An 11,724-nucleotide genomic window follows, 5' to 3' on the forward strand; every position below is an offset into this window, starting at 1 on the left:
TTCAGTGCAGAAGTAAAAACAGAAGTGCTTCCTGTGACTGACAGAGCAAGGAGCCAATCAGAGTGCAGCTCTGACCGTCAGCTGATTAATATCAAAGCTGCAGACCTGTGCTCGCCTGTCTTTGTGAGGACAGTTTGACATTCAGAGCTCAGCTTCTGTTTGTGTTTCCTCATTCTTGAGCTTTCTCATACTAACCTGCTGACAGACGGGGGAGGGGCCGCTGTACATACTGAAGCATCGCGTGGTCACACACTGATGTCGAGTGCTCAGACTGAATGTGTTTCCTGCACACATTCATCAGCTTCTTACTAAGGTTCAGTGTCTGATTCTGCAGCTCAGACAGTCACTGCGGTTCAAAGGTCAGAGCTTCACACATGAAAGTGAAAGTCGGAGTGTCGGTCAGAGAGAGGCTCGGCTCACCAGGCGGTTCGTTTTAAAGCTTTACTGACAGGAAACACAAACCGTCCTGCTTCCAAAGCAGGTGTGAACGTATGCTTGTGTGCACGTGTGTGTGCGTGTGTGTGCATGCGTGTGTGCACGTGCACGTGCGTGTGTGTTTTCTCTGCAGACAAGTAACAAAAACCAGCCAAGCGTGCAACTAGTGCTGACCTTCTGATGATGTCACTACGTCACTGGGACCTGAGTGGCCGGTGTTAAGGACGTCACAGCGCCATGAGCGACTTGATGACATCCACCATTTTTATTTGGGGCGTGAAGCGAGCAGCTGCTTTTTTCGACTGTAGCAGCTTCAAGTTTGTTTTGCGAGTTTCTGCAAGAGCAAAAATAACTTTGTGCTGGAAAATCCTCGTGTTTGTGTTTCCAAAGGAAAACAGAGCCAAAGCAGCGAGGCTGGAAGGACGGAGCCTGAGCTCCAGACCGATGGTAACAGCAGACTTTGTGGTGTGGTCAGGCGGAAAGTCTTAAACATCTGAAGGAGGAAACAAAGAAAGAAGACAGCGTGAACAGGTTCTTCTATCCTCTTCATCTGCAGCCATCTCAAGAAAAACAAACTCCAGGAACTATTTGCTGCATCCAGCGGAACTATTTTTAGATTGTCCATGTACGGTCATCAGAGACGCTCTTCGTCTGTCTCACATTCTTCTCCTCCTCCTCCTGCCTCTACTAGATGTTTTGTGAGGACAGAGTTCCTTAAACTAAAAAAGAAAAGCAGCTGATGACAGAAACATTTAAAAGAGAAGAAGACAAACAGCCTCACGAACACAAACTCAGAGAGGCTCGTATAAGCTGTGTATTTCCTGTCGCACAGAGTCTTCTGCTTCCATAAAAACACAACAAAGCAGGACGATGTGAGACACACGTGTGGAAGCAGTCAGGAAAACCGTGTCTGTACTTACATGACATTCTTCACTTAGTTTCAGATGTGCTTGTTGCACATTCACGTTTTTATTTCGTTCATATTTTATTCGGTCTGTGCGATTTTTCTAAACGAGGAACATTTCTGTAAATGTCCTCACTTCAGTGTCATCATTTCATCTTTGTTGTGAGTGTGATGCTTACAGTGTCACCAGGTCTGTGTGCAGTGTCTGATGGGAAACGTAGTGTTAATGAAGCTTTACTGTTCTGCAGGTAGGAAGAATAATGTGACACAGTGTGTGCAGGGAGGTGTTTCTGTCTGCTCAGTTGTTTTCAGAGGTCTCATGGTAGAAACTTGATGAGGCCTCTCTGGAGTTTTTAAAGGTTCCAGAGGAAGTCTGCAGGATTACTGAGGAGATTGTCCACTTGTTTCAGAGCTCCTGAATCGGTTTATGGAGGGTTTAAAGTTGGAGCTGGCCAAGGTCTTAAAGACGCTCCAGAGGACCGTGGAGAGGGTCCGGTGGAGATTTTAAAGTTCATTAAAGCTCCTTAGTGAGGTTTTAGAGGTCTTGAAAGAACGGTTACTAATTTCCCAGAAGTACCAGGAATGTGTTTAATGGTCTCCGTGGAGTTAGCTATCCCCTTGTTTTACCGACACATTTTAGTTTCTGTGGAGGTGGTAAAAATATTCTAAATGCACTGACATGTCAGTAGTCCTGTCTGAGTGGTCTTTGGGGGCTGTTAAAGGTCTCAGGGGTGGTTTTGTGAAAGGTTGTTTGAACACTTGCCAGGAACTGTTTTAAGGATGTTTAGACCTTGAAATTCTCTGTCCACGTGTCATGCGGTCTTAATAGGTTAAGGCAGGTTTTAGAGGTCGCTGTGGAAGTTGCAGAGGTGTTGGGAAGCTCCAGAGTAACATAATGAGGTTATTGAATTTGTTGCACCCTCATGGGTCTTTGCATCATCTGGTCCAGGGCTCAGTTTGTGCAGTACAACAATATTCGTTGCTTGGATGGTTGCAGAGATTTTGAGAAGGCTCTGAGGTGCTTAGAAGACATCATGAATAAGTCATTGTGTTTCCAGTAGATCTGATTCTGCTGTGAAATGACAGCCACACGTTTCCTCATCACAGCTCGTCTGAATGTCTGCTGTGTTCTTGTTTCAGGTGAAGCCAGAATAAAGAAGCCAACTCCAAAGACTCCGCCCAAACAAGGTGAGACTCACCTGTAGTGAATCATGTTTACCAGGCAGGGAGGTCCTGCTGAGACAGGTGCATTATGGGAAAGGCGGGCATGTTTCTGGACAACATGGCTGTATCCCAATTCAGGGTCTGCAGCCTTAACGGTCCACAAGGGCCGCGTACTCAAAGACCGCTAAGGCCAAAGTGCGAGGCTTGTGAAATGGACGGTCTAGCCTCCGTCGCGCTGCCCAGGTTGCCTAGCAACCATGATACTAACAGCTGGAAACGTGTCATACAGCTGTGTTTGACAGAGATGAAGGAGAAAATCGTTTGTTCATTTGTTTTTATGTGAGCTATCTGAGTCATCTCACTTTGGTAATGTAAATATAATATGGCCAATATTACAGTTATTATATTAATCATTATTAGTTATTACAGCAGTGAACATGAACTCTGTGCCAAACACTGAGCTTCAGTAAAGATTCAAGTTGCTGTTATTTATAAATTTATATTTATAAATTATAAATCTTCACTCAAAGACACTCAAGTATCTGTGACAGTGTGTATACAGATGTGTTATATATAAGAGACAAATATTGTTCTTTTAATATGTTGTCATTACTAAATTTGGCTCAATGCTTACATACATGTGTAAAAAGGAAAATGTACGAGCTGTGATAACTGTGTCTGATAGAATGAAGAGTCGACTGATATATGAAATATTCCTTTATTGGGTGAGAAAATCAGACCATGTCATAACTGCTGTAAGTCACACAGAATAGATATCAGAGCCTTAAACAGGCTGACGTCTGCTAAATGGGTCAAACTGGGCAGAAAGTCTACAAACACACAACATCCTTATAGAATATGATGTGACACTATAGATCAACTTAGCTCAGAATATATAAAGCATATAAACAGTTACAGCAATATGATGCAACACACACAGCAGCTACTGATCCAAAATACTCAAAGCTTCATAGAACTGAAACCAACATTTATTTTAGCTCCATTCTGCTGCTGATACAGACTTTAGGTTTCTGAACATTAAACTTGTTGCTGCCTTTCATAGTGTGTAGCTTGAAGGCCCTGAGTACTCTGAGTACTTTCTCCCACACTGGAAACACTGGGATGATCACATTATTTGAACATTACCTAATAAGACTGATTCAGCACAGACAGTTAAACTTTCCTAGCAGTCCTTCACAAACAGGGAACAGTCTGTCTATTCTCTCCATCTGTCAGCTGCTGCTGGCTCTTCCTCCTCCTCTTCCTCACACACTGCTGAGTTTGTCCTGGTGGATCATCAGGGCTGCAAAGCCTCACAGATGATGTGCAGCAGTGGGTCCCTCAGTCTGTCCTCACTCTGGACACTTGCAGTCGTCACACATGGAAATCAAATGTGTGATAAGCTGCAGGATTCAAACACAAGTGTAACTTATAAACACATGTTCATACTTTTATTCCACAATCAGAGAGAAAGAAACAGAGAGAGAGTGCAGGACAGACAGACAGGTGACAGTCTCAGGTGTACACACTGCTACACAACAGCACAGAGAAGCAGGATTTAGTGTTTGTGTTATTACGAGTGTAAACAAGAAGAGTTCCAGATGGTGCAGTGGACACATGTGTGACTGCTGTGATTAAAGCATCTTTCTTTCAGCTTAACGAGTGAACCGTCAGCTCGTTCAAACACACGTTAAAGTGCGTTTGGCTCGACACCACCGAGCAGAGGCAGCAATATAACACAGCTCACATTAACAGTGCAGTGGATCCTGCTTGTGCCGTGATGTTCAGGACTGCAAACCGAGCAGCGTCACTGACTTTCAGCTTGTTGTGTTTGTGGATATATGACTGACTTTAATTATCCACAGAATCATCAGATTCTCTGTAAGATTAAGGTCGACTATTGAACGGCGTATACTTTAAAGTAAAGGCTTTAAAACAAAGTTAGTACAAACGTCACTAATGTCACATAACTTTGCCGACATGCGGCCAACAGCAATGTTTTAATGTTCTTCGTTATTAAACATTCGCACATAAATAAGTGACGTCATATTCAGTACTTACTTAAAGTTCACTCTACACCCACCGCCGCGCTATGAAGTCTGGGATATGTTGGGCCATGAAAGCTTCACAGGCCCGTCCTTAAAATTCAGGGAAATGAAGGACGCATTTGAGGGCCGCATTTCGAGCAGCCTTTGAATTGGGACAGCCTTCGTCCGTCGCTGTGACGTAATCGGCCTTAAAATGCGGCCTTGAAGGCTGCAGACCCTGAATTGGGACACAGCCCATGTGTTAGTGTCTGTCTCTGTTATTCCTGCAGGGAAGAGCGGGTTGATTGGCCCTTTAGTGTCACTTTAGAGCTGGACAGTCAGACAATCAATCAATAATAAAAAAGAGATGTACAAAAACTGCAAAGTCATGAAGGCAAAACTTCTTTCTTTGCATTTGAAGTATAACAAAGTCAGTCTAATGCCTGACTGACAGCAGGGGGCGCTGCAGTTCTGGCCTTAAACTCTGCCTAAGTGCCTTGGAGCAATGTGATGATGGTAAAACTGCTGTTGCTGAAATTTTCATTCAGAAGTTGCTTTGATTGCTGATTTCATTCAGCTCCTGTCAGATTAAATAGAAAGAACATGGAGTCTGGTGACGACTTTGTTCTTCCTCTTTCCACGACTGAGTATTGATCACAGTCAGTTCCCACACTATTATTAAAGGAATTATTATTTAATTATTATTAAAGGTCTCTAATGCAGGACTCCTGTTATTGATTATAGATTATTGATATGTGTGTGTAGCTCTGCCTCCTCAGATCCTGCAGTTCCCTGAGGACATGAAGATTCTGGCGGGGGAGAAAGTGGAGATCCTTTGCAAGTTTTCTGGAGCTCCGCCCATCACCTGCACCTGGCTGAAGTTCAGGAAACCGGTGAGATACACACACACACACACAGACACAGACTAAGGCTGAGGCTATGGTACGTCTAAGTGTTTGTCTAAGCGTCCTCCTGCCTCTCCGGTCTCGGGCTCAGATCCAGGAGGGGTCAGATGACATCTCCATCGAGAGTAACGACAGCAGCAGCAGGCTGACCATCGGCAGCGGGCAGCAGGAACACTGTGGCTGCTACACCATCGAGCTGAAGAACAGCTACGGCCTCAGACAGGCCGCCCTCAACCTCACCATCGTCGGTGAGACAGCAGCGTCTGCACTTCCTGTTTAATGATTCCTGAAAGAATCAGCTGCAAAATTTAATATTTTCAGCTTGTGTTCATCGTCATCTATCCCCGCCCCTCCTCAGATAAACCCGACCCCCCAGCAAAGGTTCCTGCGGCCTCAGACATCCGTCGGTCCTGCCTGACGCTGTCGTGGTACGGGCCGACCTACGATGGAGGTAGCGCCGTGCAGTCCTATAAACTGGAGATCTGGGACTCCGTGCAGCAGCAGTGGAAACACCTGGTGTCCTGCAATAGCACCTCCTACAACGTACAGGTGAGTGTTCTCTCGCAGCACGGCTCAGAAACTGTTCAAGGACTGTTTTAAGGGTCGTAAAGTGTCTGTTTGTCTCTAGAACCTCCTCCCAGATCGGCAGTACAAGTTTCGTGTCCGGGCAGAGAACATCTACGGAGTCGGAGAGCCGAGCGCCGAATCTGAACCTGTGACTGTCGGACTGGTGGACACTGATGGTGAGTTGTTCCTTGAGTTGTTGGTGATGCATGTAGAACTTTCTTGAAGTCCTCATGGTTACAGGGATCATTCATCACACATCAACACAACAACTACTTTCTATCTGCCAAACTACGTCTGCCAAACGAATGAGTCAAGGACGTGTCCATGATGAGAGGCTTGTGGTGGGATGTAAGCATAAACATCTTCCTTAGCCAAGCTCACTGCATGTTTTAAGGAAGCGGTTCAGGATTTCTGAAAGCTTCCTGCTCAGTTCTTTAAATAAATGTTTGATGCTTTGAGCACCAGAAATCATTACATTGAAGAGAAGACAGCTCGTAGCTACAGAACTGTGCAGCTCACACCAAAACATCTGGATGCATAAAGCTGTCTTTAAGCTGGAGTGATGGACCCCGAGACGAGTTTTCTCTTCATTTGGTTCCAAATGGATGTTATGAAGGGAGGCCAGTGGGTACTGGGAACCACTGCTGCTTTGTAGAGATTGGGAAGCTGCTACAAATTCATGTCCAGTGAAACAGACCTGCTGTGCTCAGTTAATCTGAGTTTATGTTAATGCACAAGTTTAGGAATCTGATAAATGGGAGGATGAGTCAAATCTCACTGTTAACAACAGAAACATGATGCAGGATGCTTTGTAAGTGACAGGAGCGCCTCACTGGTGTAACAAACACCCAGTTTGACAGGTGGTACATGTTATGTTTATATACTTGCATAAATAATCCTGATCTACTGTTTCCTGGGCAAATGTTCCGGTCATTGGTCGGGTCACTCATCATAGATTTGGAGTTTCTGTTGGTCTAGGTGGTCATGATCATCTCACCCCAGTTCCTGACTTAAGTGGTTGCTGGTTTTAGGCCACTAAAGTCTCGGTAGTGCCCTTGAGCTAAGCTTCATAATCATGAGCTGCTGAGGTAGAAGATGAACGAGAGGGTCGTGATTTAAAAAAACTTAACATTTGGTCTGATTTCATCACGTCTGCTGCTCCATGATGATTCCTAACGAAAGACCTGGTCCACCACTACCTCCAGCTGTTCACCTGTAACTAAACCAGAACCAACTAAACCAATCAAACTAAACTGCATCTCAGTGATCAGGAATGAACTAACCAGACTGACTGAACTAACTCTGCTTCGTCCAACAGAAAACCAAGAGGAGCCAGAGGAGGAGGATGAAGGTATGACACTGACTAACTGTATACCCACACGGATGTTCGTTAACCTTCACACAGCATTCACACATCTTCAGTCCTCCCGTGTCTGTGACCTCTGACCTCTGTGTGTTGCCTGTGTGTCAGACTCAGAGAAAGAGCCGGAGTACAGAGATGTTACCATCAGAACAGACATAAAGGTGAAGGACCTGTACGACGTGGAGGAGAGGCTGGGAACGTAAGTCTGCGCTCACATTTCCCATCATGCACCTTAAGCTCTGTAGACATTCTCACAGTGTTGTTTGCATGGAAGGGGGAAGTTCGGTCAGGTCTTCAAGCTGGTGGAGAAGTCTACAAAGAAGGTTTGGGCCGGAAAGTTCATCAAAGCCTACTCTGCAAAGGAGAAGGACAACGTCCGGCAGGAGATCGGCATCATGAACAGCCTCCATCACCCCAAACTGGTCCAGTGTGTCGACGCCTTCGAGGGCAAGTCCGACATCGTCATGGTGCTGGAGATGTAAGTGATCCATCACATCTCCTTACATGACTGCAGCTGGCCGTGAGGAGTCACAGATGAGCTCAGCCTCTGATGGATGGAAGCAGTAAATGTCTGTTCGGTTCATAGATTTAAAACATGACCGGTCTGTAAACGGACTTGAGATGTTTTGGCTTCACAAAGTATCAGAAAATAAGTTTGTGAGCAGACATGAGAGGGATTTGAGGGCAGCTATTTCCTCTGTTGATTTTAGATCTGATGAAGCAGCGGCACCAAACTTTTTGTTTTCTCGTAAAACTGTTCAGCTGCTGAAATTTCCAGCTGAACTCTTCCATAAGTGTCTAATTTGTAGTGGGCTTCATAATTTGTCGTAATCACGGGAAACGTTCAGTGTTTATTACAGAATGTTTCCTCAGATAAACAATCTAAATGAAGTAAACAGCGACTATCTGCTGCCATGATCCGAACTGATGGAGCGCAGGAAACGAGACATTTACCGTCAGGTTTTGTTTTTTATCCGCCCTCTGAGATCTGATAACGTTTCCTCAGCAGCTTCATTACTGCGACAGCCTCATTACAGAAATATGGTTTTGTCTTCTAACCCTCAAGAAAAGAAAAACATCTTTCATACATGTCCACACGGTGGCGCTGTTAAAGGCTGTAGACCAGGGGTAGGCAACTCCAGGCCTCGAGGGCCGGTGTCCTGCAGGTTTTAGACATCACCCTGTGTCAACACACCTGAATCAAATCATTAGTTCATTCCCAGGCCTCTGGAGAACTTCACGACATGTTGAGGAGGTCATTTAGCCGTTTGAATCCGCTGTGTTGGATCAAGGACCACCTGCAGGACACCGGCCCTCCAGGCCTGGAGCTGCCCACCCCTGCTGTAGACAGAAAGATCGAGCTTTTGGACCATGTTTAATATCTCTGGATTTAGTTCTTTATTTTTAATGTAAATATATTCAGTTTACTGTGATTAAATAAAGTAAAACTTCTGAGAAATAAATGATGTCAAAGCTGTTACAGTTATTAAGTCAAATTTAGATGTTGAGGTGCTTTAGGTTTATTTTAACATCAGTCTGGTTTAGTTCCTCCCAGAAGCAAAGAGAAGACATCAGAGGCTTTCTGTCCACAGTTACAGAGCAGCGCATTAAAACTCTAATATCTTTGCCTGTGGGGTCAGTGTTTCTGCAGCTGTATACCTGTGTGGATGTCTTGATGCATGCTCAGTCGTCCAGGTAAGGACTCACCTGTCACTTGGGTGAGTGACAAAACATTTCTCCCACTATAAACGCTTCATCCAGACGAATGAAAGCAACTTTTTTGGATTGTATTGCAACGTACTGACAAATAAAACAAGGTTTGAAATGATAAATAACTTAACACCATGTGTTCTGTTGTAATTTAAGCAAAGACCTCCTCCCTTGCTTTGTCTACAGGATCTCAGGCGGGGAGCTGTTTGAGCGGATCATCGATGAAGACTTTGAGCTGACTGAGAGAGAGGTGATCAAATACATGCTGCAGATCATTGATGGGGTCAACTTCATCCACAAACAGGGCATCGTGCACCTTGACCTCAAACCAGAGAACATCATGTGCATCAACAAGACTGGCAGCAAAATCAAACTCATTGACTTCGGCCTCGCCAGACGGCTAGGTAACCTTAAACTTAATCGCTGATTTTCATTGAGTTCTGTTAGGCGGGTGTGGAATGACAGTCCGGCAGATAAACAGTTTGTCTGTGATCACACGGCCGATGCTTCCTCCCACAGAAAACGCAGGAACTCTGAAGGTTTTGTTCGGGACTCCAGAGTTTGTGGCTCCAGAGGTCATCAACTACGAACCCATCAGCTATCCCACCGACATGTGGAGCATAGGAGTCATCTGTTATATACTGTTAGTGCAGAGCTGCCTGCTACAATCTGTGCACGCTTTGTTTTGGCTTGATTTAGTTTGGCTGACATTGTCGTGGGTTTGTCCTCTCAGGCTGAGCGGTCTGTCTCCCTTTATGGGCGACAATGACAACGAGACTCTGTCCAATGTGACCTCAGCCACCTGGGACTTTGAGGACGAAGCCTTCGATGAAATTTCTGACAATGCCAAAGACTTCATTACCAAACTGCTGAAAAAAGACATGAAGTAAGACCTAGTGTATCATCAGTGTGTTACATGAAACCATATTAGTAGGTACACTGTGCTGGAAAAACTGAGAACCAGGAGCTGAAAGTGTTATGTAGGAGAAAGTGTGCCAGTATAAATAATCCTGAAGTCTAGCTCATGTAAAGTGTTTCCGATCCATCTCCAGGGCTCGGCTGTCCTGCGCGCAGTGTTTCGAACACCCCTGGCTGAAACAGGACACGAACACCATGAAGGCCAAGAAGCTCTCCAAGGAGAGGATGAAGAAGTACATCCTGAGGAGGAAGTGGCAGGTAAACACGAGGACAGACAGAGACCCAAGAGTCTCACAGGACAAAGATATATTTATTCACAAATCAGTATAAGTGACCATGCGGAGAATGCACGCACGTTTCCACTGGACGTGCTTGTTCACAGACACAGACAGACATCGTGCATCATAGAGTGAGATTTGGCGTTGTGTGGTCAAAGTGTCGTAGCGTGGAAGTGCAGAGGTCTCCGTTCATGTACAACTCATTTTTGTTTGGGGTGATGTTCATGAAAGTCCTTCATTTTCCCATTTGTTGCCCTTTTCCAGCCAAAATATTTCCAAATAGATGTTTTTATGTTTTTGTCACTGGTAGTTAGACCGATAGCCTCAGTCGCTGCATCTGTCTTTGTATTTGTGTTGCGAATCTTTCTTCTTCTTCTTCGTAGAAAACGGGTCACGCTGTTCGAGCCATCGGCAGATTGTCATCCATGGCCATGATGGCTGGAGTCAGCGCCAAGAAAGGCTCCCCCACTGAAGGTAGAAAGACCAGAACAGAAAGCAGCATCAGTTCTGTGCCAGTCGAGGACAGACTGCCAACAGTTACACAGGCCTGCCCATGTCTACTGTTCAGACCTTCAGTCTGAGGTTCCTGCTCCTCTCTACAGGCTCTTTACGTGTCTGTGTCACAGTCTGTCCACAGACACAGTATTTATGCCCTTGATGAAGGATTGTGTGTTTAAATGTGATTGTGGGTACCACAAATTGGCATGGGGTAGGGACCAACAGTCACTTTTGGGGTCCAAATGCTGGTCCCCACAAACCTTGAGGTTGTTTTAAAGTTACAGTTAGGTTATGTTTAGGTTAAAGGTCAGGCTTTCATTTTTATGGTAAGGGGCTGGGAAAGCATTATGTCAACTGAATGTCCTCACTAAGATGTGAAACTAGCATGTGTGTGTTTTCAGAGGATAACCAGTTCCTGGAGTGTTTAGAGTACGAGCAGAAAACCGAGTGTAAGCCGACGTTCAGCACTGTCATCAAAGACGTGGAGGTGGTGGAGGGCAGCGCTGCTCGCTTTGACTGCAAGATAGAAGGTACAACGATGTTTGTAGCCCAAACCTGATGGAGGGTCTGATTAAGCATTCGTCTTAATGATTCTTCCTTCTAGTAACGACTGTGCAAACGTGGTTTTTAATAAAGAAACGGTTGCTGTTGCAGGTTATCCTGATCCAGAGGTGGTGTGGTACAAAGACGACCAGCCCATCAAAGAGACCCGACACTTCCAGATCGACTACGATGAGGAAGGAAACTGCAGCCTAGTCATTTCAGAGGTCAGAGGTCATGTAAACCTTAGGCAGCTTTGTACTGAAATGCATTAGATTGGTGATATACAGATATACTGACTTCAGTCTAAGTATGGACTGGGCCTGGTGTTAGTTAGTTATCGAGTATTCTGCGGATTATACCGTCCACCGTGTAACTGTAGGACTGGATCTGCTGGATGAGGCAGAGGTCACGT

The 11,724-nt window shown here is 45.2% G+C and overlaps 1 protein-coding gene across 3 annotated transcripts in view; it reads left to right on the forward strand.

Moving 5' to 3' along the window:
* Positions 1 to 11,724, forward strand: part of mylka (myosin, light chain kinase a) — a 53,336-nt gene that overhangs the window by 38,126 nt on the left and 3,486 nt on the right. For 2 of the 3 annotated variants that reach the window (XM_080902949.1, XM_080902951.1), the window contains 15 exons: positions 2,480 to 2,527; positions 5,296 to 5,423; positions 5,527 to 5,683; positions 5,794 to 5,984; positions 6,064 to 6,178; positions 7,321 to 7,353; positions 7,474 to 7,564; positions 7,640 to 7,843; positions 9,262 to 9,479; positions 9,595 to 9,718; positions 9,809 to 9,961; positions 10,128 to 10,251; positions 10,655 to 10,745; positions 11,171 to 11,299; positions 11,424 to 11,536. In XM_080902949.1, coding sequence (XP_080759075.1) covers positions 2,480 to 2,527; positions 5,296 to 5,423; positions 5,527 to 5,683; positions 5,794 to 5,984; positions 6,064 to 6,178; positions 7,321 to 7,353; positions 7,474 to 7,564; positions 7,640 to 7,843; positions 9,262 to 9,479; positions 9,595 to 9,718; positions 9,809 to 9,961; positions 10,128 to 10,251; positions 10,655 to 10,745; positions 11,171 to 11,299; positions 11,424 to 11,536 — 1,919 coding nt within the window. The remainder of the gene's footprint in view (positions 1 to 2,479; positions 2,528 to 5,295; positions 5,424 to 5,526; positions 5,684 to 5,793; positions 5,985 to 6,063; positions 6,179 to 7,320; positions 7,354 to 7,473; positions 7,565 to 7,639; positions 7,844 to 9,261; positions 9,480 to 9,594; positions 9,719 to 9,808; positions 9,962 to 10,127; positions 10,252 to 10,654; positions 10,746 to 11,170; positions 11,300 to 11,423; positions 11,537 to 11,724) is intronic. The other variant, XM_080902950.1, reaches the window with a different exon arrangement.

Source organism: Rhamphochromis sp. 'chilingali' (assembly GCF_963969265.1).
Source record: "Rhamphochromis sp. 'chilingali' genome assembly, chromosome: 14".
Classification (NCBI taxonomy): Eukaryota; Metazoa; Chordata; class Actinopteri; order Cichliformes; family Cichlidae; genus Rhamphochromis; species Rhamphochromis sp. 'chilingali'.